At 37.9% G+C, this 27,885-nt stretch overlaps 1 protein-coding gene across 1 annotated transcript in view; it reads right to left on the bottom strand.

The window, feature by feature from the left end:
• Positions 1-3,493: 3,493 nt before the first annotated feature.
• Positions 3,494-27,885, bottom strand: part of LOC128657259 (gastrula zinc finger protein XlCGF17.1-like) — an 88,628-nt gene continuing 64,236 nt past the window's right edge. The window contains exon 5 of the mRNA XM_053711535.1: positions 3,494-12,251. Coding sequence (XP_053567510.1) covers positions 11,515-12,251 — 737 coding nt within the window. The 3' untranslated portion in view covers positions 3,494-11,514. The remainder of the gene's footprint in view (positions 12,252-27,885) is intronic.

Genomic DNA, 27,885 nt, shown 5'->3' with positions numbered 1-27,885 from the left:
AATAATATTAGCCATCTTAACGGGGACGGGGAGGTCTAAGGTACCACCCTGTCCTCGTAAACCCTATCAAGCTTAGGGATTGAAGGTTCCTCCGGGAGTTTTGGTTCCAGAGCCTCTAACTTAGCAAGCACCTCTTTCAGTAGAAAGCGCAAACGCTCCATCTTAAATTTAAAGTCTGGTTCATCCGCAGCCGGAGGCCTAGATGTTGCCGATTTCCGACCCAGAAAGAGCGTCCTCTGAAGAGTCGGAGACGTCTTCATCAGCGGATAATCTGTCAGAGACATCCAACGGAGTAGATGACCCCTGGGACTGATAGCTATGTTTCACCTTTCACTTGCGCTTAGCAGGGAGTGGCAAGGTATTGAACCCCACAGACACCGCCGTTTGCAACTGATCAGCAAAATCTGGCAGCCAAAGGGCCCCTCCTGCAGGAGGATTAGTAGTGCCCTGGGGAGCTGCATGTGTAATCAGAGATAAATTTAGGGAACGCACCTCGCGTGACGGAGAACCCCTAGAGGTGGACGGCTCAGTTGTACTAAATATCTTATTCTTTTTAGATATAGCAATTTTATCAAAGCATGTAGAATATAGTTGAACAGGCAGATCAACCGGAAACCTCCTCATAATAAACACAGGTACACTCACCACCTCCTATGACCCGGACCACAGAGAAACCGCTTTGTCTCCTGCAACTGCCAGTCAAAAAAGAGGAAAGGACAAAACGCGCCAACAAAGGTCGCTCCAAAATCTCTCAAAAAACCTGACCGTTCGCACATTGACAGGGCCTCATCTCGCACATGTTGCAGCATTAAACACAATAAAAAATATTATGCATAAATCTCCCCTCTGTTCAATAACCCCCTTCCGGGGATATAAACCCGTGATTCTATACAGATAAAAGAAGTTACACTGTGACCCTGTCTTCTTGCGTTATCATATGTGTATAAATGAAACAATTTTATCAGAATCTACGTCGTGGAACAGGAACACGGCCCTTCAAGTGTGACAGGGTAGTAGCATCGCTCCTGACATGGACTTGAGTGCAGAAAGCAGGCAGTGAAACTCGTCAACGCTGATTGCTAATGGAGCTGTTATTGTGAGTCAGGATGGTTTTGCAGAAAGACTCTCCCTGCATCTCCGGACTCTAACTTTCATCCATGCCCTCACTGAGAGACTGACAGGACTACTTAAAACTCCAGTCCCATTTCGAAGAGTACTACCCTCCATAAGAGACTACTCTGAATCTTCCGACACTTCTGAAAGGCAAAGAATGACTGGGGTATGAGGGGAGGTATTTAAAGGGACACTCAATCAAAAATTAAACTTTCATTATTCAGATAGAGCATGCCATTTTAAACAACTTTCCAATTTACTTCCATTAACTAAATGTGCACAGTCTTTTTATATTTAAACTTTTTGAGTCACCAGCTCCTACTGAGCATGTGCAAGAATAAGTGTGTATGCATTTGTGAATGGCTGATGGCTGTCACATGGTACGGGGGAGTGGAAAAAGACATAACTTTTAAAATTGTCAGAAAAAAAAATCTACTCATTTGAAGTTCAGACTAAGTGCTATTGCATTGTCTTGTTATCTTGCATTTGTTGATTATGCAAATCTACTGTGTTGACTGGTCCTTTAAGCCTTTGGCTGGGGTGTCTTTGCCTTCTCCTGGTGGCCAGGTTCTTATTTCCCACAAGTAATGAATGAAGCCGTGGACATTCCTCCCATTAAGATGGAAAATGATAATAGAGAGTTTGTTAAATTCTAGTACAGACATATTTAAGTGACACCGTACAATTATTTTATATCATACAGCACACTACAGTTATTGACCTCCATTTAAATCCATCAGAATTCATGTGAAACGTTTCAAATAACTTTTTGCTACAAAACCATCCCAGTCAAATGTTATATGCCCCAATAACCAACTTCTCACCGGGTTTTTATGTGCATGTGGACAATGGTATCCAGGCAACCAGAAACCAAATTTTGAATAGATCTTTTTAAACAATAAAATACAGAAACAACTCCAATTATAATCATCAGAATCTTCTTTCATGACTGCAATTCAAAGGATGGACATTTAAAAAAAAAAAAAAATATTGATTAGAAAATTATTGAAAATAATGAGATTGGTAAAGGGATATGAAACCTAATTTTTTTCATTGTTCAGGATTCAGACAAAGCCATTTTAAACAACTTACTAATTTACTTCTATCATAATTTTTTTTTTCTTTTGTTGAAAATCAGCAATATAAGCTCAGGAGCCAACCCATTTCTTGAGCACTATATGGCAGCTGTTTTGTAAGAATATTATCAATTTGCTAAAGCACTAGATGGCAGCACTATTTCCTGCCATATAGTGCTCCAGATGCCTCCATAGGTATCGCTTCAATACAGAATAACATGGGAACAAAGCAAAATTGGTAACAGAAGAAAATTGGATTTCTTTTATAAATGATAAAGCTCTGTCAATGTTTGGGTTTCATATCCCTTTAATTACAAATGTATTGATATTATTGGTTAAAGGGACACTATACCCAAACATTTTCTTTCATGATTAAGGTAGAGAATATAATTTTAAACAACATTCCAATTTACTTCTATTACCTAATTTGCTTTATTCTTTAGATATACTTTAATGAAGAAATAGCAATGCACACAGTGAACCAATCACAGGAGGCATCTATGTGCAGCTACTAATCATATCTAGATATGCTTTTCAGCAAAGAATATCAAGAGAATGAAGCAAAATAGATAATAGAAGTAAATTAGAAAGTTGTTTATAATTGTTTGCTCTTTCTAAATCATGAAAGAAAAAAATTGGGTTTCATGTCCCTTTAAGTAAAAACAAAACAAAAACAAAAACTACATTATAACATATTAAATCATGTTCTATAGAGCTTAAGCAGATAACGAACCTCACTTATCACCCCTAAGGTTTGCACAAATGGTAGATCTACATCCATGTAACACTTAATCAGGTCTGCATCTAATAGAAAGTGTGAAGGTTTCAGTAGAGAAGATGTGAAGCTACACAAGTTATATCACCTTGGGTTAAAGGGATAACTTACTGTAACAAATGTTCCTCTTTGTTTCCAAATTATTGGTATATCAGTTGCAGTGTTGCAATGATATCATCACCTATTGTTATCAAGGACATGCCCATTTAAATAGACTAAGCCTGCGGAAATAGCAGAGCTGCTCATGCTATCTTTCCCTATATACATAAATGCTAATAGTTGGGTATTGAAATGTTAATTATGAGTGGGACATTAATTAGCAAAACCAGCTATTTCAGATACAAAACTCTCTTCCATCTCCTATTTAGAGGTTGTTTTTTGCTGCTGCCTCTTGTTTATGTAGCTACAGAGAATACTGCAGTCATATTTTCAGTATAGGTGGTGGTTTCAACAGTCAAAAGCAGCTATTTCCATTATTAAAATAAAGGTAAAAAGCTATTAATAAACAATTTAATAAACTCCAGCAGGCAACACATTAAAGCATTTATTGACTTGAAGAAAACAATTGGATTCCACAACATTATTAACATCCCCAAAAGGAAAAAACAGTGTCTGTAGGTCTCAGATATTCTTTCTTCTGTTGTTCACGAGCTCTTCATATCCTACCAAATGTCATGTGAAGAGTTAGATGTTGCTGAATAAAGATGTTAATCTGTATTGATGTCATACTAAGTTGTAGCTAAACTCAAGCAGGTAGGCTGGTATCAGGAATATTTAAAGGTATGAAAGTGATCATAGGAGCACTTAAAAAGAGGAATGTTCATCAGAGAAAATGTAACAATCTTTACACCACTTTGCTTATTTAAACCAGTGACATTAGAACACTCCAATGTTCTGGGAACTGTGTATAATTACTAAATATATATACTGTATATATATATTAATTCTGATCTCTCACCAACAATAGAATAAATTCTTAGGAGTAATTAACCCCTTAATGACCACGACGTAACTTGTACATCGCTAGTCGCTGGCAGCAAGACTGCACTATTGAGAAAAAAGACCAGCAATGTACAGGAGTGAAATGTTCTGAAATATAGCTTTAAAGGAACAATGAACCCAAATGTTTTCTTTCATGATTCAGATAGTGCATGACATTTAAGCAACTTTCTAATTTACTCCTATTATCAATTTTTCTTCGTTCCCTTGCTATCTTTATTTTTTTTATGAAAGTTTTTTTTTATTGACTTTTGAATGTTATTACATACAGCATCTTAAATAACAGCTAGAAACATAAAAACAAAAAATACAAATACAATAACATTGCAGCCTTCAAGTGATTGAATATGTGAGTTTTCCACACAAGACAAGAATAATTTTGGTTTATCGACCTTTCAGTAACATTCCAAAATATAATGGTGTGTTAATTCCGCTTTCCATCTAGCCTGACTCAATCATGATCAAATCCCTATCTCTTCCCCCCCTCATCTCTACCAGTTCATCTTGCTCCAGAAGACTCAATTATCTCACTAATTGAGGCACTCTAACCGGATTGTTTCCTACTGATCTTGTTGGTTTGCTAGCATTCTAGCTCTATTTCCTTTTTCAGTATACATAATATATGGTTCCCACTGTTGTATAAACTTATCCCTGGTATTAAGGAGCTCTGCCGAGGCGCTACTCATTGTAAAGTGATAATCTATTCTCCTTTTAATATATTCAAATGAGGGTGGATCCACCTTCCAAAATCTAGCTATGCTTACTCTCACAACCATGCAGATCAAGGCTATTAGCTTGTGATGTCTTTTCACTTTATTATCTGGAGGAAAATGAAGCAAAGCCTGTTCAGGGGTAAGTGTGATATTAGTTTCTAGAATTAGGCTTATATACCTTGAAGTCTGATTCCAAATCTCTGTAACCTTTCCACAATGCCACCACATGTGTAAGTATGTCCCTTCCTCCCCACAACCCCTGTAGCACAAGTGGGGCCTGCTGTCCTGTGTATTGGCAAATCTTGTGGGATATATGTACCATTTATAGAGTACTTTAATATAGTTTTCCTTCAACATGGCATTTGGAGAAAACGATAGACCTCTATTAATGTTTGATACCCAGTTATCTATTGTCCATGTCCTGCCCAAATCCTGTTCCCATTTAGTCATTATTACACTCTTGTCCCTATTTGAGCCACCATTAATAGCCGGATAGAGCAATGCTATCAGTCCCCTCCTAACCTCCTTTGATAAACATAGTGATTCTAATATAGTATTGTTTGGAGGCTTATCTAATCCTATTATCTCTCGAACTCTGGATTTAAGTTGTAAGTAGTGGAACCACTCATTTTGTCCGGGTGTGCCTAGCTCTGCATATTGAGAGAAGGATAGTAGGTCGCTATTAACATAAACATCTGCTATTCGGTAGAGGCCTTTATTCTCCCATTTCCTTTGAGTATGTATGTCAACTAAAGATTCAAGAGGGGAGAGCGGGGTCAGTCTGGACCTCTCGTTGAGTAAATGATACTTCCTAGTCGCTGTGTCCCAAATAAAAGCAGTGTGTGTGATCGCAATGAACTGTTTGATGTGACCGGGTCTGTTTTCTTGTGTTGCCCAAAGAATATTATCCAATCTTCTTACATTAAGCATGTCTTTTTCTAGTTGGACCCATTGTGGTGTAAGTCCTAATTTAAACCATTGTGTGGTCTGGGCCAATCTAGCTGCATAATAATATGATATTAGGTTAGGTAATCCAATGCCTCCCTCTCCCCTATGTCTCATCATATTGTGTTTGTTTATTCTAGCCCTTTTCTCTCCCCAAATGAATTTTAAAATTGCCTTCTGCATTACATATAATTCTGACAACGTTATTGAAATTGGGAGTGTTCTGAATAGGTATAGGAGTTTGGGCAATATTGTCATTTTGACAGATATTACTCTTCCATACAGGGAGATGTTAAATTTAGTCCATTTCACTAATAGCTCTCTAATCTGTGTGAACATGGGGACATAATTTTCCCTATAAAGTAAGTGCACATCTTTTGTGAGGTTGATTCCTAGATATTTGAGAGATGATTTGGCCATTTAAATGTAAAGTTAATTTCTAATAATTTCTTTGTTGGCTTTGGGAGATATGTGCTAAGGGCCTCACACTTGCCTTCATTAATTTTATATCCAGACAACTGTCCAAATTTATTTATTATGGAATATACCATCGGGAGCGAAAGTAAAGGTTTTGTGACTGCAAGGATGACGTCATCAGCAAATAATGAAATTTTATATTCCTTATCCCCCACCCGTATACCTGCAATATTTGGATTATCCCTTATCCTAACCGCCAATGGCTCAACACATAGAGCAAAAAGTAGGGGTGACAGGGGGCAACCTTGTCTTGTGCCATTATGGATTTTTATTCTGTCTGATTGATACCCTGAGAGTCTTATGTATGCACCTGGGCTTGAATCTTTTTTAAGGCAGTAGTGAAGGGGCCTTTAAATCCCATTTTGCTAAGCACTGCAAACATGTATTCCCAGTTAACTCTATCAAATGCCTTCTCTGCGTCCAATGCTAGAAACAGAGAAGGCATCTTCCCAACTGTCGCATAATTAATCAGGTCAATCACTTTCCTAGTGTTATCTGGTGCCTCTCTTTGCGAGATGAAACCCACTTGGTCATTGTCTATCAAATTTCTAACGGGTAGGGTCAATCAGTTAGCCAGAATTTTTGTGAATAATTTTAGGTCCTGGTTGATTAAGGAAATTGGCCGGTAATTTTGGCAGTATTGTTTGCTCTTGCCAGGTTTTGGAATGACCGTCACCCTTGCAGTCAACAAATCTGGGGGAATATCTACTCCTTGCAAGATGTTATTAAACAGTATCCTCAATTGGGGAGCCAGTGATAACTGCAGGTCTTTATAAAATGAGCCTGGAAACCCATCAGGGCCTGGTGCTTTGTTTTTCTTAAGTTCTTTGATAGCCAGCATAATCTCTTGTATTGTTATGGGGGAGTTCAAATTATCTAGTTCTTCTTCTGTGATAGTTTTTAATTTGCTATCTTCTAGGAATCTAATCAATTCTTCTCTCTTGTTATTATTTTTATTACTACTAGGTAAATTATAAAGATTGTTATAAAAGTTGGCAAACTCATTGGCTATTTGTAGGGGATCATTTGTGACTTGTCCCGAGGTAGTTTGTATTTGTGGGATTGTAGTCGCCCTTGTCAGGTCTTTTAGTTTATTTGCCAGCATCCTATCTGGTTTGTTTGCGTAAATATAATATCTGGTGTCTACCGCTTTTATCGACTGGATCACTTCTAATAGTTGGTTTATTTCTTTGTTTTTAATTTTAAGTAATTTTAAGACCTTTTTTGGGGGGCTTTTTTTATTTGTTCTCTGAGTGCAGCAATTTCTACCCTCAAGCTATCTAGTTTGGCATTATAATTCTTCTTTATTCTGTTAGATTCGGCAATTAGCAGGCCTCTCACCGAGGCCTTAAGTGCACTCCATACAAAATTTGGATTGGATGTTAATCCTGCATTAATATCTACAAAATCTTTAATATGCTGCTGTACTTTCTGAAGAACAATGGTATTCTGAAGTAGGCTAGGGTGGAGTGACCAGGATCTAACTCTAATGGGGTTGATCATTCCCTCTAGATCAATTATCATCATATCGTGATCAGACCATAAACAGTTATGAATAAACGCTAGCTTTACCAGTGACAATAGGACCTGACTGATTAGGATCAAGTCTATTCTTGAATAGGTACCATGCACTGTGGAGTAATAAGTGAAATCTTTAGCTCCCTTGTTAAGTGCCCTCCAACTGTCTATTAGATTGAAGTCTAGTAATAAGTCAGCTAGAAGCTGTTGGGCTGGTGTTGTTCTCCATTTTTTATGGGGTGTTTGTGAAGTTCTATCTAGATCATCATTTAACGTTAAATTAAAAATCTCCTCCTATTATGATTTTACTTCTCTTCCATGACAGGAGTAGTCTGCTTATTTTAGTGATGAAGGGGCCCTGATTCTCACTAGGTGCATATACATTCATTAATACCACTGGGACGTTATGGATTGTCCCCTTGACTATTAGAAATCTCCCTCCCTTATCTTTAACTATCTCTTCCTCCTTAAAGTTCAGAGAGGTATGTATGAGGATGGAAACTCTGCATTTTTTCTTGTCAGTGAATGCATGGTATTGCAATGGAAAGCTCTTATCCCAATATTTAGGTGTTACATCTGAGGTGAAGTGCGTTTCTTGGAGCATTATTATTTGGGCTTTCTGGGCCTTGTAATCTATAATAGCTTTTTTCCTTTTTGTGTTGGAGTTATGCCCCCTAACATTGTGTGAAATTAATGTAATGAATATGACTTCTTACCTCGAGCACTGCTTATATAGGTCCTCTTTATAAGTCGCCTATCTATACCTCTTACCTTTATACCTGAACATCTTAGGAAAGCAACATTCTTAATACCTCGAATATTACCCTTTATATTAATTGTCTTGTGAACTTCTATTTTGATGACACTTGAGACTGCATATAAACATATATAAAAACATAACATTAACATAAAACTTAGTGTGTTTGAACAATTGAATAACATTTGAACGTTTTTCTTGTTTTAAATAAAAATAAACAATATAATCAACTCTGGAACTAACATATATTGATCTATGATCTCATCCTGTCACATAAAGCAGATTTTAGAGAACCAATCATATCCTTGGTATTAGCATCAGTGAAGATCAAGTATTAGTATTAGGGGAAGGTTAGAAGGGAATGAGTGGGAAAAAGCTGGGGGTAAAGAAGAATGAATAATTAGGGTAGAGGAGAGCAAGCAAACAATGAGATTACCCCCTTTCAACATTGTTCATCGTTCTGGTAACAGTACCTTCATCTTAAATATTATTATTATCATTGTATAATCCATAGATCACACTTCGGTTTTCTTTTTCTCTTTATCAAACCTCGAAGCTGTCTCTGTTGAGAGAATCACGGCACTGGGTATGCCTCTGTGCTATTGTTGCTTCCACCATCTTCTCTTGTGACATTAGATTTGGGTTTTTTAGGTCTCCCATTCCTATTTACCTCAGTCCATTCTTTCTGTGGTAGTCTCCTAGTGGTTTGTGGGGGGTCCGGCGAAACATCTTCCTCTATTGGAATCTCAAGCTTGGCAAGCAGCAACCGTCCCTCTTCAACCGTGGTGCATGAATAGGTGGAGTTCTTACATGTGAAGATTAATTTGAACGGAAAGTTCCATCTATATCTCAATTTTTCTCATATGAGGGCTGTCACTACTGGTTTCAATTCTCTTCGCCTTCTTAGTGTCACTGGTGATAGATGTGCATGCTTGTCTTGCAGCTTGAAGTATTAGTTCTTTAACATGGAAATAATGTAGTTTGACTACTACATCTCTTGTCTTGGATTGAGAGGGTTTGGTTAAGGCTCTATGCACCCTGTCCATCAAAAACATGGAGGGTTCTGTATCCGGGACAAGTTGATGAAAAATCTCAGTTACATCTGCTTGCAAAGTTTTGTACTCTTCTGGAAGATTCCTTATTCTGAGATTGGAGCGCCTCAATCTATTTTCCAAATCTTCTACTTCTTGATGTATATAGAATGATCCATTAGAGTAGTTTTAATCTGAGGGATGTCTTCTGAGATATCTTCCAGCCTATTTTCAATCTCCGTTGTTCTTCCTCCAATCTCTTTGATGTCTTGCTTAAGGTCATATAAAGCTGTTTTTAGTTCCTCATGGCAGAAAGTTTTGATTTGAAACAGAAGCTCATTATTTGGTATATCTCCAGGTTGTCCCACCTCTTCATCTGATGTTTCTGCTTGAGTATGTTGTTTTGGAGGACTATTAGCTTTGTCTGCTGCTTTCAATTTTAGCTGTGACTTAGTGAGGCACTCTTTCACAGATTGGTTTCTGCTCTTCATCTTGAAAAAATTATTTACGTCTTCCCTTAATCAGTTCAGAGTGTATCTTCCACTCTATGTCGCCAGGCTTCTTAGCGTGCAATTTAATTATTATGAATGAAGGGCAAAAGTATGGATTTATTCTCTCATATTACATTTATTTAAAGATCATGACTGGCTTTATTCGTTCCAGGTTGATATTTAATGCTTTAACATTGCTTTTGAACTTTATATATGATGGTGCAGAGCATTATTATTGGTTTTTACATAGGAAATTGCAGTATCTCCATCTCCTGACTTTTAGGGCCCTGAAAAGTTCTCTAATCATATCCTGAAAACACCACTGAAGTTGCACCTTCAGGTTAGAGTCTTGTAGTTGTTATCTGTGAAAACCCTTATAGAAGAGATACTGAACCAAACTTCCTATTTATTTCCCTTTACATTTGCATGTGCAATCTTCAGGTAAATGAAGAGTTTATTAGTTGCTTATGTTCTTGTTGTCATCGTTTTAGTTCATTATATTAGCTTTATAGCCCTTACAATGTCCAATACTCCCATAAAATGGAGTCTCAATATTAGGCCTTGTAGCCTCTAATGAAAATACAATGAAAGTAGTTCCTTGATAGTCTGATTTTTGCTAGTGTAAGTTTCTGAAATATCTAGATGACAGTGATGTATATTACACACAGTGGTTTGCTGCTTGTTTGTTACTCACACTTTGATTGAAAGTTCCTTCTTTTCTCCACCTTTCAGTCTTTAATGTGTGATCTGCCTATATTTAATACCTGCTTAGATCCTGATGTGCAGTTATTTATCAGGGATGGTAGTTCTGCCTGCTTTAATCTTATTTTTTCATGAAGATTTCAGGCACTTTAATGAGCCAGAGATTTCCGAGGTAGGCCGAAGCCTGGGATTTTCCTGAAAATCCTCTGGAACTCCTTTCTGGGTAGATCGAAATGTCTCAAACTCAGCCAAATTTCAGCCAATGGTCTCTTGTAGTGAGTAAATACTGTTCCAAAGTTTTTTTTCTGGGAATCAGCTCCTAAATAGTGCTTTTTAGAGCTAATAAATGACAGGTTTTAACTAGAGATCTGTTAAATTGTGTCTGTCTAGGCTGCTGGCTAGCTCCTCCCCTTGCTATCTTTATTTTAAAAGCAGGAATGTAAATCTTAGCAGCCAGCCCATTTTAGGTTCAGCACTATGGATAGTGCTTGCTTATTGGAGGCTTACATTTACCCACCAATAAGCAAGCATAACTCAGGTTGTCAACCAAAAAGGGGCCGGCTTCTATTCATCACATTCCTGATATTTAATTAAAGATAGCAAGAGAATGAAGAAAAATTGATAATAGGAGTAAATTAGAAAGTTGCTTAAAACTGCATGTTCTATCTGAATCATGAAAGAAAACAATGGGGTTAGTGTTCCTTTAAGGCACAGTAACCAAGTAACAGAAATGAAGCCAGCCAGCAAAATGTAATTGCTTAGATAGCACAGTGGCTACCATATATGGTATTAACATAATGTTACTAGCCATAGAGCACATCTATTTGAGCTATATTCTAAACTCACTGGCTTAATAGTTGGCTTTTAATGTGTTCTTAATATCTTTTAATGTGTTCTGAATATCAAATTGATATATTTCATGTATGAATTTTCTGATGAGCAATAAGATAAGTTTTCAGAGTAAAACATTTCCCACAGTCAGAACATGAAAATGCCTTCTCTCCTGTATGAATTTTCTGATGCTTAATAAGATATGATTTCAGAGTAAAGCATCTCCCACATTCAGAACAAGAAAATGCTTTATCTCCTGCATGAATCTGTTGATGAATAATAAGATGTGATTTCAGAGTAAAACATTTCCCACATTCAAAACATGAAAATGCTTTTTCTCCAGTATGAATTGGCAGATGCTTTTTAAGATCTGATTTCATAATAAAACGTTTCCCACAGTCAGAACATGAAAATGCTTTCTCTCCAGTATGAATTTTTCGATGAGTATTAAGAGTTGACTTCCGAGTAAAACATTTCCCACATTCAGAACACGAAACTTCTTTTTCTCCTGTATGAACGTTCTGATGAGTAATAAGATGTGATTTCCGAGCAAAACATTTCCCACATTCAGAGCACGAAAATGCTTTCTCTCCTGTATGAGTTTTCTGATGTTTAGTAAGATATGATTTCAGAGCAAAAGTTTTACCACAGACAGAACATGAAAATGCTTTCTCTCCTGTATGAATTTTCTGATGTTTAGCAAGATGTGATTTCAGAGTAAAACATTTCCCACATTCAGAACATACATTTTCCATGTGGCTACTTTGATTTTGAAAATGGCTGAAAGAAGTATCAGTATACTGTCCATGACTATAATCCAAGCCTGTGAAAGATATGCAATAGGAGAAATGTTATTTAATGAAAAATTTTTTTTTTTTTAGAACAGTTTGCTACTTGATACAAGTTAAATAAAGCAATCACTGTTTTAAATTAGAGTCTACTATTAAGGGGAAGAGATAAATTATCACCCCTACAACTATCCCCAGCCACCATGCTAAAGCTTAAGGGCAGTTTACTGGACAATATAGATTATTATTAAGGACTCCCTTGCAGCCTATAATTGTTAATCACTAAAATAACAACAATATTATACAGTTGTAAGAAAAAGTTTGTGAACTCCTTTGGAATTGCCGGGATTTCTGCATTCTCATAATTTTTTTGTCTAATCTTCATGAAAAACACAATTGTAGACAAACACAATTTGACAAAACTACTAACACACAGTTGAACTTTTGAAATCTTTATTAAAGACATTGAATAATCATCATAGTGCAGGCTGGAAAAAGTAAGTGAATCTCTGTGTTCAAAGCTTCTCCAAAAGCTATTTGGAGTCAGGTGTTTCAGCTAAGGTGATGAGACTGCAATTGTGGGGTTGTCATTGGTTTTTATTGCTAGAGACAAAAAAGGGAAGATCTGCGCTGGCAAATAAACTAGTTTATAATGCCAACAGATACAGGTGATTTCTCCAAAAATACCTTAGAACAAATTTAGGGGAGGTTAGAGAGCACCATTCCAATAAAAGAAAATATTGCAATCTATAATAAATAAAAAAATAATTTGCCATTTCCTATTATAATACTATTATTCTCCTATTAATGAAATATCTTGAAATATTATCCGTTAACTATATTTCTAATTATATATTTTACATTATAATAGTATCCCATTATATATTATTTTCACACTAAATCATTGTCCCTATCCTGTAAACAACATCCATTAATTATATTTTTAAATAGTATCTAAATATTTGACCATACATCATTTTTCTATTACATATTGTCCTTATCAGTATGAGGATATTCTGAACTAAACCTACAAAATAGGTACAGTATGTATATATATATATATATATATATATATTTTTTTAATATATTTTTTAATGTATCTATGTTATTCTTTAATGTATTTATGTGGCTTTTTGTGATTTACATATATATTGGATCAGATTGTAAGCGGTTGCAATTTTTAGCCTATATTATAACTAAAAACAAATAAGTTTCTGGTTTATTTATAATCCTAATAATGCCTACTAATAGACAGCGAATATTAACTAACTACGAGTAAAGCAATATCCCAATTGGCAAGTAAATTTATAATTGATCATGGCATATTGTGATTAAAAATCCCCCTATATAAGGCACAAGATTCAACCGCTAGGTATTGAGCTTGACAAAGGCGTAACAGCCGAAATGCGTTGCTCTATTTTGGCCCTCTGAGGATCCGTACTCACATTCGCATTGCAGCTGTTTAAACTACAAGACGCCAAGGGGGCTTAACAGCTTTTCCGGTTTTCACAATACCGAAGGATTAACAGCGAGTTTCCAGTACAAAGCTGTGTGGTGGAAAGACGCTACATCACACAGCTGTGGACCCTTTTTTTTCCAAATTGTGAGAGAGATTTCCGACACCTTCCGTTGTAAGTAATAGTAAACACCTTGTATCTGGATATTTCCCTTGCTTGTGACAAGTTTTTCTCGTCTTTCTCATTATCTAACAGAAAGTATCGTATCTTCTCTTGCCATGCAAGACTAGATTTCTGATCTAAAGACTTATGACCTGAAAAGACTTTCTGGTTTCATATTGTACATAGAGTGTGGTTCTGTACAACTACATGCATACTACACCTAAGATAACAAAGGGATATGTCCGTTTGGAGATTCATTCTGCATTTGTATTGTTAGTCCTTTTTTACTGCTTTACTAAATTGCCTTATTTAAGGTTATTTAAAGGGATATCCACGTTTGCAAATTTAATCTGCATCTGTATTGTGGTTTAATTCTATTATACCACTATATTACCCTGTTTTATGAAGTTTTTTTTATATGAATTGTTGTTTAATATGTTTTATATGTCTTATGTGCAATTGTTTTGTTTATTTGTGTAATCCTATTGAATCTATATGAAATTGAAACAACTGATTTATCTATTAAAATACCATTTTTAATTTTAATTTAAAAAAGTTTTTACCTTTTATAAATGATATTAACCATTAACTTATCAATCTATTAACTTATCATAAAATCACATTTCATAATCTACCCATCCTTTATTATTAATTAATATATTATATCACTGTTCAGCCATATAGTTTATATTAAGTTAAATTTTAGCGCCACAGATTATAGATTACAATATTTTCTTTTATTGAAATGGTGCTCTCTAACCTCCCCTAAATTGGTTTTTATTGCACCTTGAGCTTTGCTTAGCATTGTAGCAACCTTGGTTGCTATGTACTCTGCACTGTTGTATTGTGCTTCAGGTTTTCTGCACGCTTAAGATCTTTAAAGCGCGGCTGGCATCTATAGCAACCAGATTTCTTTTTGCTTTGGTATGCCACGCTATTTCCTGTGTGACGGTGTTGAGTTAGCATGCCTCTTTGTTCCTGTGCTACTAAGCTTAAACAAACAGAGCGCTCTCATTACCTGTGTATTGAATCCTGTATTCTGGGTGCGCTATTCTTTCTGCTGGTCCTTTTGTTGCTGGCATTGCTGTTTATTGGACAACTCTATTGCCTGTCGCCTGCCCTGACCCTTGGACTGCCTTTGACCACTCTTTTGCTATCGGATTTGGTAGCTTTGCTGCCTGTTGTCCAGTTTATGACCCATGCCTGTCTCTGACGCCCCTTCTGCCTTGTGATTCTGTCTTGTTACTGACCCAGCTTTTCAACCATTCTTCTGGGTAATTTTTTTACCTTTAAAGTTTGTGCTGCCCTTACCACTACCTGCCACTGGGCCCTAGTGCTGTAGTAATTGGCTGTAGGATTTCCTTCTTGTCTTACCACCTGATGCTAAGAAGACTACTGGCCAGGTAAGTGGTTTGATATTAGGATCTAATTACAGACGCTTATAGAGTTACACAGGTGACCAGCCTTTTAACCCTTTAAGGACAGAGGTTTTTCTTAGTTTATGTTCCTAAATGACACAGGCCATTTTGGCATTTTTGCTCAGTATTCATTTTATCATAATTATTCACTCTCTTGTTAAAAGGACAGTGTACTGTAAAATCGTATCCTTAAAGTGTTTTCAATTGAGTGTTATACCAGCAAGAGTATAAAATGTATAAGAAATTGCTCCTTTTTGGTTTATTTTTGAGTACAAATTATCTGGTTTTGTTCTTTGACACCCTAATCCATTAAAATGGGTTGAACTTGCAGGAAAACAGATCTCTTTATTTCATCACTTAATAAACATACAAGTATGACCATGGCTAGCTTTGTTGGTTAAGACTAAAGCCGGAATTAGCTGCTTCAAATAAGGTCATTTAGTAAAAAAATAGTAGGTTAATTTGTTTTAAAAAGGTTTAGGTTTGGCTGATAGAAATTGCAAAGGGCACATTAAACTGTATACCCATTTCAGAAAATGTGTATTATTTAAATAGTAGCATTAAAGCAAGAACATGGGGGCGGAGCCGACCAGCGCCTAAGATGGTCGTGTGAGGTTGAAGCTCCGTGAGACCAACAACCAGCTAAGCCTGATTTGGGACCCAAATCCTCACAAAAAAGCCAAACACTACTCCAGATGCCGTGAGAAGGGCAAGGACAATAGATATGGAGTGAGTAGTAGCCGATTTGTCCGCTAAGCAACGCATAAACAGATACGGGCCGAGACACAAGGCCTACCTATGTCACACTTCACAGACAGCACAGCTGGTGAGTGCATCAAAAATAGTGCATAAAGGCGGCGAACCATTCCGCTATCAATAGATATCCTACAGACGGGTGTTGTTCACTTTAGGATGCACAAATACTCTGAATAAGCAAACTCTGAAAATACAGACAATAAATGGCGCGATTGTCGCTATAAGAAGGTCTATTCAAATAAATGCTGTACTGCCACTTCTGGGACTTGCAGATGCCGAATAGCAGGCAGAATATCTATGCAATCTACAAATTGAGAGATATGCCTATATTACTGATAAAACCAGATTGCTAAGCAGTTATAATAAAAAGCAATACAATAATAGGCCACAAGCGTCATGCTCACATAATAACAATACGCTGCTGTTTCATCTATAGGCAAACAGGGACACTACGCAGCACACAATTGAAGGTCAATCGCACTCAGTGTATAATCTATATCATCAGCTCAAATATTTGCATATAACTTGGAAAATATTCTAGATATGGCGTCTAGACACACTTCTAAAACGAATAAACCCATTAGGGGCTCTAATACCCCAACCCCTAAACTACATAACTTCTTTAAAGCTACAGAAATCCTCATAGAAGAATCAGGAGGGATGGGGGAACAGCAGATTTACAGTCTTTGCTCTGTGAGGAGGATTTCACTGCCTTAATCACCCAAGTGAGCCAAATAATTAAATCAAGCCTTGCAGAGGTCAAAAAGGATATAAACGAAATTGGCAGCAGGATAGAACTTCTGGAAGAAGATGCAGAACAAACCAATAGATACTTAGACCAACATGCCAGACAGTCATCCCATCACCAAACTCTAAAAGAACAACTACAATACCAGGATAACAGGGGTTGCCGCCAGAATATTAGGCTGAGAGGCATACCGGAATCGGTGCAAACAGGACAACTTGTTTCCTATTTGAATAGACTGTTTAATGCTATCATGGATGCAAAGAAAGAAATATACCACAGGGCACTAAGACCTATCCCCAAATATAGAGCACCACCTCGTGACATAACCATTAAATTCTCTAGTTTTAGAGATAGGGAAAATATCCTAACTGCAGCCAGAAAAAAAGCACCCAATTTCATTTGATGGCAATCCTGTCTAATTTTTTGCAGATCTCAGCCCTATGACTTTAAACAAAAGAAAAGAAGCTAGATATCTCACGTCACACTTGAGAGACTTAGGGATTCCATATAGATGGGGATTCCCCTTCTGTTTAAAAGTGATCAAAGGCAATAATATAGCGATTTATAAATCTCAGGAGGACATTGACTAATTTTGCTCCCAACTGGGCATTTCGAAGCCTACACTGCTGAAGTTAAATGACAGTGGAAAAGAATGGAGATTCTCAAGATGGCCTACCAAAATCACCTAATTCCGTCTGGAATAAGGTTTCTAAGCAGAGAAAGACCAAGAGCCAAGCTGCAAGACCCATACCTTCTTCAGAAGAGACTGACCCTACATGAGAGCCTTTTGTTTGCATTAAGGTTATAGTACTTAAAAGAGAAAGTATACGGGAGCTTGATTTGACAGGTATACTTATACACATTAATAATTGTAGAATTTCCTGCCTTTAAATTTATCTTTGGACAATCGTAGATTCCTAGGATTCAGCAGGTGAAGCTAACACCATATCCTTGTCTAAAAAAGAAATTATCAAGTTGCAATATAATATACATGTGAATATAATATGATTAATCATTATTAGTTATAATTTTTGACCCAATAGTTATACCCTACATTTATAGGTTGTTAAGTCACACTACTGTGTGACAAGTACCCCCTCTCCCATGTTGTTCAGCCTGGTTTCCCCTGGTGCGAGGGACTCCTTGCTGTACACTTGCTGTATAACATGTTTTTGAATGTTAATATAAAAGTTGTTAAATTTAACATTGTTTTTTTATTGTTACAGAAATCCTACTGGTATTATGCAGGCCTAACTTCCCTACTCTTCCTATTCCTCCTTATCTCTTCTCTCTTTCCTGTACGGATATGGGTGGACTCGATCGTTATGAAAGGTTTGAAGGGTAGAACCAAATTGAGTATGTATAAATCTAGTATGTACCAATCATTTATAGCCCTGTTGATCACACCTTCTCCAGTAACCATGGATAATACTCAGATCAAATTAATCTCCCAGAATACTAAAGGTTTAAATTTGCAGACTAAAAGGTCAGTAGCTTTATCAAGTTTTAAAAAGATGTCAGGAGGTATTGTTTTCGTCAAGGAGACACATTTTCCCAGAGATAATACGCCTCACTTTTACAATCGGGAATTCCCAACAGGGTATTTTGCATTCCACATGAAAAAAAAAATGGAGTGGGAATTGTATTTAGTAAAACGACCCCGTTTCAATTACAACATAAAGTAGAAGACAAAGAGGGTAGATGGATCATATTGGTGGGCAAATTACACCACCGGATCATCACGTTAGTTAATGAGTATGCACCAAACAAAAACCAGCCTAAATTTTTTCACAAACTAACGAAAAAAAGTATTGACATTCCAAAAAGGAGCGCTGATGTCAGGAGACTTTAATGTTGCATTAGAACTGGAAATAGATTGCTCCACTGGACGAGGTTCTGTAGCTCTGGCATCTATATGTATATCTGTACAAATCTTAGATAACTATACTAAAATGATGCGTAGAGAACAAACCATCCTAAGCAAAAAAAATTACTTTTTACTCTCAGATATATATTCTCGTATAGATTACATATTTATTGATCAACTCACATACAGTTTGGTTGCAGACACAGATATTGAACATATTAGTTGGTCCGATCATGCAGCTGTAAGTGCAGATTTAAAATGGTTAGAACACCCCTTTACTCCATTTATGTGGAGATTAGTTGAAACTCTCCTTAAAAAGCCTTTAATTTGAAATAAAATCACATTGGCTCAAGAGGAATTCTTTAACTTTAACCTCCCACACCAGTCACCCCCTACAAATATATGGGAAGCCTATAAAGCGGTGATTCGAGGTGAATTAATAAAGCAAAAAGCTATACTAAGAAAACAATATTTAACAGCATACACAGAAGCTATAAGTACAATCAATCGAATCCTTACACAAAATGAACCCTCAGGATTATAACCTTAGTAAACAATTACAAATATCTAGGAGTAACCTTAATCACATACTATACAAAGAGGCGCAAGACAAGGCATTCTTTCTTAAAAAGTTAGATTATGAGGAATCAAACAAAACAGGAACTCTCTTAGCAAGAATGTTACGCACAAAACAGACTAATTCATATATACACAAAATACGAAATTGTAAAAGTGAACACTCGCAAGACTCACTTAGTATTGTCGAGAACTTTAAAACATATTATCAAAATCTATATAATCTCCTCCCTCCGACTTTGTCGGAAAGACCGGACGCACATACAACATATATAAACGAGATAGATCTCCCTACAATCCCACCCGAAATAGTTAAAAAAAAAACTAGAGGATCCTATTACACACCAGGAAGTGTTGTCAGCGATAAACAGCCTACCACTACATAAGAGCCCTGGGCCTGATGGATTTTCCAACGCCTACTATAAACAATTCAAACATATTCTAACCCCACATCTCACCACATTATTTCAGGCAATAGATAATAACGTTAAGTGGCCCATACACATTTTAGAAGCACATATAACGGTTCTCCCAAAGCTGGGGAAGGATAACACCATCGTAGAAAATTACAGACCCATATCCCTACTCAATTAGGATATAAAAAAAATTCACGAAAATATTAGCTAAAAGGGGGCAGAGCCAACTAGCGTCCAAGATGGTCGCATCTCATGGGAGCTCTGTGTTACAAGCCATCTAACATGCCTTATTGCTGCCTATAACTTGCAAAAAATATGTATAGAAGACTGGAAATAGCCCAGTGGAGACTGGTACACATCAAGTGGTGACTATCGAGTCCGAAAACTTAAGGTGCACTGAATACCTATATCGGAGCAGACCGCAACACTCAGCGAGACACCGCCATAGCCTGCTGACTGCCTACACACTCAGCACAATCATAGATGGTGGAGTTCCTGAGTACCTGACATTTGTGACTCACAGCATACCGACGACATTGCAATCCAACCGGCGTGGAAAACAAAATTTATGTAAGAACTTACCTGATAAATTCATTTCTTTCATATTAGCAAGAGTCCATGAGCTAGTGACGTATGGGATATACATACCTACCAGGAGGGGCAAAGTTTCCCAAACCTAAAAATGCCTACAAATACACCCCTCACCACACCCACAAATCAGTTTAACGAATAGCCAAGAAGTGGGGTGATAAGAAAAAAGTGCGAAAGCATAAAAAATAAGGAATTGGAATAATTGTGCTTTATACAAAAAAATCATAACCACCACAAAAAGGGCGGGCCTCATGGACTCTTGCTAATATGAAAGAAATGAATTTATCAGGTAAGTTCTTACATAAATTATGTTTTCTTTCATGTAATTAGCAAGAGTCCATGAGCTAGTGACGTATGGGATAATGACTACCCAAGATGTGGATCTTTCCACGCAAGAGTCACTAGAGAGGGAGGGATAAAATAAAGACAGCCAATTCCGCTGAAAAATAATCCACACCCAAAATAAAGTTTAAATTTTATAATGAAAAAAACTGAAAACATAAGCAGAAGATTCAAACTGAAACAGCTGCCTGAAGTACTTTTCTACCAAAAACAGCTTCAGAAGAAGAAAACACATCAAAATGGTAGAATTTAGTAAAAGTATGCAAAGAAGACCAAGTTGCTGCTTTGCAAATCTGATCAACCGAAGCTTCATTCCTAAACGCCCAGGAAGTAGAAACTGACCTAGTAGAATGAGCTGTAATCCTTTGAGGCGGAGTTTTACCCGACTCGACATAAGCATGATGAATTAAAGATTTCAACCAAGATGCCAAAGAAATGGCAGAGGCCTTCTGACCTTTCCTAGAACCGGAAAAGATAACAAATAGACTAGAAGTCTTTCGGAAATTCTTAGTAGCTTCAACATAATATTTCAAAGCTCTAACTACATCCAAAGAATGCAATGATTTCTCCTTAGAATTCTTAGGATTAGGACATAATGAAGGAACCACAATTTCTCTACTAATGTTGTTGGAATTCACAACCTTAGGTAAAAATTCAAAAGAAGTTCGCAACACCACCTTATCCTGATGAAAAATCAGAAAAGGAGACTCACAAGAAAGAGCAGATAATTCAGAAACTCTTCTGGCAGAAGAGATGGCAAAAAGGAACAAAACTTTCCAAGAAAGTAATTTAATGTCCAATGAATGCATAGGTTCAAACGGAGGAGCTTGAAGAGCCCCCAGAACCAAATTCAAACTCCAAGGAGGAGAAATTGACTTAATGACAGGTTTTATACGAACCAAAGCTTGTACAAAACAATGAATTTTAGGAAGATTAGCAATCTTTCTGTGAAAAAGAACAGAAAGAGCAGAGATTTGTCCTTTCAAGGAACTTGCAGACAAACCTTTCTCCAAACCATCCTGAAGAAACTGTAAAATTCTCGGAATTCTAAAAGAATGCCAGGAAAAATGATGAGAAAGACACCAAGAAATATAAGTCTTCCAGACTCTATAATATATCTCCCTAGATACAGATTTACGAGCCTGTAACATAGTATTAATCACAGAGTCAGAGAAACCTCTTTGACTAAGAATCAAGCGTTCAATCTCCATACCTTTAAATTTAAGGATTTGAGATCCTGATGGAAAAAAGGACCTTGCGACAGAAAGTCTGGTCTTAACGGAAGAGTCCACGGTTGGCAAGAGGCCATCCGGACAAGATCCGCATAGCAAAACCTGTGAGGCCATGCTGGAGCTACCAGTAGAACAAACGAGCATTCCTTCAGAATCTTGGAGATCACTCTTGGAAGAAGAACTAGAGGCGGAAAGATATAAGCAGGATGATACTTCCAAGGAAGTGACAATGCATCCACTGCTTCCGCTTGAGGATCCCTGGATCTGGACAGATACCTGGGTAGTTTCTTGTTTAGATGAGAGGCCATCAGATCTATTTCTGGAAGACCCCACATTTGAACAATCTGAAGAAATACCTCTGGGTGAAGAGACCATTCGCCCGGATGCAACGTTTGGCGACTGAGATAATCCGCTTCCCAATTGTCTATACCTGGGATATGAACCGCAGAAACTAGACAGGAGCTGGATTCCGCCCAAACCAGAATTTGAGATACTTCTTTCATAGCTAGAGGACTGTGAGTCCCTCCTTGATGATTGATGTAAGCCACAGATGTGACATTGTCTGTCTGAAAACAAATGAACGATTCTCTCTTTAGAAGAGGCCAAGACTGAAGAGCTCTGAAAATTGCACGGAGTTCCAACATATTGATCGGTAATCTCACCTCCTGAGATTCCCAAACCTCTTGTGCCGTCAGAGACCCCCACACAGCTCCCCAACCTGTAAGACTTGCATCTGTTGAAATTACAGTCCATGTCGGAAGAACAAAAGAAGCCCCCTGAACTAAACGATGGTGATCTGTCCACCACATCAGAGAGTGTCGTACAATCGGTTTTAAAGATATTAATTGAGATATCTTCGTGTAATCCCTGCACCATTGGTTCAGCATACAGAGCTGAAGAGGTCGCATGTGAAAACGAGCAAAGGGGATCGCGTCCGATGCAGCAGTCATAAGACCTAGAATTTCCATGCATAAGGCTACCGAAGGGAATGATTGTGACTGAAGGTTTCGACAAGCTGATATCAATTTTAGACGTCTCTTGTCTGTCAAAGATAGAGTCATGGACATTGAATCTATCTGGAAACCCAAAAAGGTTACCCTTGTCTGAGGAATCAATGAACTTTTTAGTAAATTGATCCTCCAACCATGATCTTGCAGAAACAACACAAGTCGATTCGTATGAGATTCTGCTAAATGTGAAGACTGAGCAAGTACCAAGATATCGTCCAAATAAGGAAATACCACAATACCCTGTTCTCTGATTACAGACAGAAGGGCACCGAGAACCTTTGTAAAAATTCTTGGAGCTGTTGCTAGGCCAAACGGCAGAGCCACAAACTGGTAATGCTTGTCTAGGAAAGAGAATCTCAGAAACTGATAGTGATCTGGATGAATCGGAATATGCAGATATGCATCCTGTAAATCTATTGTAGACATATAATGCCCTTTCTGAACAAAAGGCAGGATAGTCCTTACAGTTACCATTTTGAATGTTGGTATCCTTACAGAACGATTCAATATTTTTAGATCCAGAACTGGTCTGAAGGAATTCTCCTTCTTTGGTACAATGAAGAGATTTGAATAAAACCCCAGCCCCTGTTCCAGAACTGGAACTGGCATAATTACTCCAGCCAACTCTAGATCTGAAACACATTTCAGAAATGCTTGAGCCTCCGCTGGATTTACTGGGACACGGGAAAGAAAAAATCTCTTTGCAGGAGGTCTTATCTTGAAACCAATTCTGTACCCTTCTGAAACAATGTTCTGAATCCAAAGATTGTGAACGGAATTGATCCAAATTTCTTTGAAAAAACGTAATCTGCCCCCTACCAGCTGAGCTGGAATGAGGGCCGCACCTTCATGTGGACTTAGGAGCTGGCTTTGATTTTCTAAAAGGCTTGGATTTATTCCAGACTGGAGATGGTTTCCAAACTGATACCGCTCCTGAGGATGAAGGATCAGGCTTTTGTTCCTTGTTGTGACGAAAGGAACGAAAACGATTATTTGACCTGAATTTACCTTTAGACTTTTTATCCTGAGGTAAAAAAGTTCCTTTCCCTCCAGTAACAGTTGAGATAATAGAATCCAACTGAGAACCAAATAATTTATTACCCTGGAAAGAAAGGGAAAGCAAAGTAGACTTAGAAGACATATCAGCATTCCAAGTTTTAAGCCATAAAGCTCTTCTAGCTAAAATAGCTAGAGACATATACCTGACATCAACTCTAATGATATCAAAGATGGCATCACAAATAAAATTATTAGCATGTTGAAGCAGAATAATAATGCTATGAGAATTATGATCTGTAACTTGTTGCGCTAAAGCTTCCAACCAAAAAGTTGAAGCTGCAGCAACATCCGCTAAAGATATAGCAGGTCTAAGAAGATTACCTGAACACAAATAAGCTTTTCTTAGAAAGGATTCAATTTTCCTATCTAAAGGATCCTTAAAGGAAGTACCATCTGCCGTAGGAATAGTAGTACGCTTAGCAAGAGTCCCAAAACTCTAATCTGTCAGATGGCACAGGATATAATTGCTTAAAACGTTTAGAAGGAGTAAATGAATTACCCAAATTATTCCATTCCCTGGAAATTACTTCAGAAATAGCACCAGGAACAGGAAAAACTTCTGGAATAACTACAGGAGATTTAAAAACCTTATCTAAACGTTTAGATTTAGTATCAAGAGGACCAGAATCCTCAATTTCGAATGCAATTAGGACTTCTTTAAGTAAAGAACGAATAAATTCCATTTTAAATAAATATGAAGATTTATCAGCATCAACCTCTGAGACAGAATCCTCTGAACCAGAAGAACCACTATCAGAATCAGAATGATGATGTTCATTTAAAAATTCATCTGAACAATGAGAAGTTTTAAAAGACTTTTTATGTTTACTAGAAGGAGGAATAACAGACATAGCCTTCATAATGGATTTAGAAACAAAATCTCTTATGTTATCAGGAACACTCTGAGTATTAGATGTTGACAGAACAGCAACAGGTAATGGAACTTTACTAAAGGAAATATTATCTGCATTAACAAATTTGTCATGACATTCAATACAAACAACAGCTGGAGGAACAGCTACCAAAAGTTTACAGCAGATACACTTAGCTTTGGCAGTTCCAGCACCAGGCAGCGATTTTACAGAAGTATCTTCTGACTCAGTTGCAACGTGGGACATCTTGCAATATGTAATAGAAAAAACAACATATAAAGCAAAATTAATCAAATTCCTTAAATGACAGTTTCAGGAATGGGAAAAAATGCCAGTGAACAAGCTTCTAGCAACCAGAAGCAATAAATAATGAGACTTAAATAATGTGTAGACAATAGTGACGCCCATATTTTTTTTAGCGCCAAATAAGACGCCCACATTATTTGGCGCCTAAATGCTTTTGGCGCCAAAAATGACGCCACATCCGGAACGCCGACACTTTTGGCGCAAAAGAACGTCAAAAAATGACGCAACTTCCGGCGACACGTATGACGCCGGAAACAGAAAAAAATTTTGCTCCAAAAAAGTCCGCGCCAAGAATGACGCAATAAAATTAAGCATTTTCAGCCCCCGCGAGCCTAACAGCCCACAGGGAAAAAGTCAAATTTTAAGGTAAGAAAAAAATGATTCAAATGCATTATCCCAAATATGAAACTGACTGTCTGAAAAACAGAATTTATGCTTACCTGATAAATTACTTTCTCCAACGGTGTGTCCGGTCCACGGCGTCATCCTTACTTGTGGGATATTCTCTTCCCCAACAGGAAATGGCAAAGAGCCCAGCAAAGCTGGTCACATGATCCCTCCTAGGCTCCGCCTTCCCCAGTCATTCGACCGACGTAAAGGAGGAATATGCATAGGAGAAATCATATGATACCGTGGTGACTGTAGTTAGAGAAAATAATTCATCAGACCTGATTAAAAAACCAGGGCGGGCCGTGGACCGGACACACCGTTGGAGAAAGTAATTTATCAGGTAAGCATAAATTCTGTTTTCTCCAACATAGGTGTGTCCGGTCCACGGCGTCATCCTTACTTGTGGGAACCAATACCAAAGCTTTAGGACACGGATGATGGGAGGGAGCAAATCAGGTCACCTAGATGGAAGGCACCACGGCTTGCAAAACCTTTCTCCCAAAAATAGCCTCCGAAGAAGCAAAAGTATCAAATTTGTAAAATTTGGTAAAAGTGTGCAGTGAAGACCAAGTCGCTGCCTTACATATCTGATCAACAGAAGCCTCGTTCTTGAAGGCCCATGTGGAAGCCACAGCCCTAGTGGAGTGAGCTGTGATTCTTTCAGGAGGCTGCCGTCCGGCAGTCTCATAAGCCAATCGGATGATGCTTTTAAGCCAAAAAGAGAGAGAGGTAGAAGTTGCTTTTTGACCTCTCCTTTTACCAGAATAAACAACAAACAAGGAAGATGTTTGTCTGAAATCCTTTGTAGCCTCTAAATAGAATTTTAGAGCACGAACTACATCCAAATTGTGCAACAAACGTTCCTTCTTTGAAACTGGATTCGGACACAAAGAAGGCACAACTATCTCCTGGTTAATATTTTTGTTAGAAACAACTCTCGGAAGAAAACCAGGTTTAGTACGCAAAACCACCTTATCTGCATGGAACACCAGATAAGGAGGAGAACACTGCAGAGCAGATAACCATGAAACTCTTCTTGCAGAAGAAATTGCAACCAAAAACAAAACTTTCCAAGATAATAACTTGATATCTACGGAATGCAAGGGTTCAAACGGAACCCCCTGAAGAACTGAAAGAACTAAATTGAGACTCCAAGGAGGAGTCAAAGGTTTGTAAACAGGCTTGATTCTAACCAGAGCCTGAACAAAAGCTTGAACATCTGGCACAGCCGCCAGCTTTTTGTGAAGTAAAACAGATAAAGCAGAAATCTGTCCCTTCAAAGAACTTGCAGATAATCCTTTCTCCAAACCCTCTTGTAGAAAGGATAGAATCTTAGGAATTTTTATCCTGTTCCATGGGAATCCTTTAGATTCGCACCAACAGATATATTTTTTCCATATTTTATGGTAGATTTTTCTAGTTACAGGCTTTCTAGCCTGAATAAGAGTATCAATGACAGAATATGAGAACCCACGCTTTGATAAAATCAAGCGTTCTATCTCCAAGCAGTCAGTTGGAGTGAGGCCAGATTCGGATGTTCGAACGGACCTTGAACAAGAAGGTCCTGTCTCAAAGGTAGCCTCCATGGTGGAGCCGATGACATATTCACCAGGTCTGCATACCAAGTCCTGCGTGGCCACGCAGGAGCTATCAAGATCACCGATACCCTCTCCTGTTTGATCCTGGCTACCAGCCTGGGAATGAGAGGAAACGGTGGGAACACATAAGCTAGGTTGAAGGTCCAAGGCGCTACTAGTGCATCCACTAGAGTCGCCTTGGGATCCCTGGATCTGGACCCGTAGCAAGGAACCTTGAAGTTCTGACGAGACGCCATCAGATCCATGTCTGGAATGCCCCATAATTGAATTATTTGGGCAAAGATTTCCGGATGGAGTTCCCACTCCCCCGGATGAAATGTCTGACGACTCAGAAAATCCGCTTCCCAATTTTCCACTCCTGGGATGTGGATTGCAGACAAGTGGCAGGAGTGATTCTCCGCCCATTGAATTATTTTGGTCACTTCTTCCATCGCCAGGGAACTCCTTGTTCCCCCCTGATGGTTGATATATGCAACAGTCGTCATGTTGTCTGATTGAAACCTTATGAATTTGGCCTTTGCTAGCTGAGGCCAAGCCTTGAGAGCATTGAATATTGCTCTCAGTTCCAGAATGTTTATCGGTAGAAGAGATTCTTCCCGAGACCAAAGACCCTGAGCTTTCAGGGGTTCCCAGACCGCGCCCCAGCCCACCAGACTGGCGTCGGTCGTGACAATGACCCACTCTGGTCTGCGGAAGCTCATCCCTTGTGACAGGTTGTCCAGGGTCAGCCACCAACGGAGTGAATCTCTGGTCCTCTGATCTACTTGTATCGTCGGGGACAAGTCTGTATAATCCCCATTCCACTGTCTGAGCATGCACAGTTGTAATGGTCTTAGATGAATTCGCGCAAAAGGAACTATGTCCATTGC

The sequence above is a fragment of the Bombina bombina genome, chromosome 4, assembly GCF_027579735.1.
Source record: "Bombina bombina isolate aBomBom1 chromosome 4, aBomBom1.pri, whole genome shotgun sequence".
Classification (NCBI taxonomy): domain Eukaryota; kingdom Metazoa; phylum Chordata; class Amphibia; order Anura; family Bombinatoridae; genus Bombina; species Bombina bombina.
Note: the sequence above shows the minus strand (reverse complement) of the source record. Positions and strands in the feature narration are given on the sequence as shown.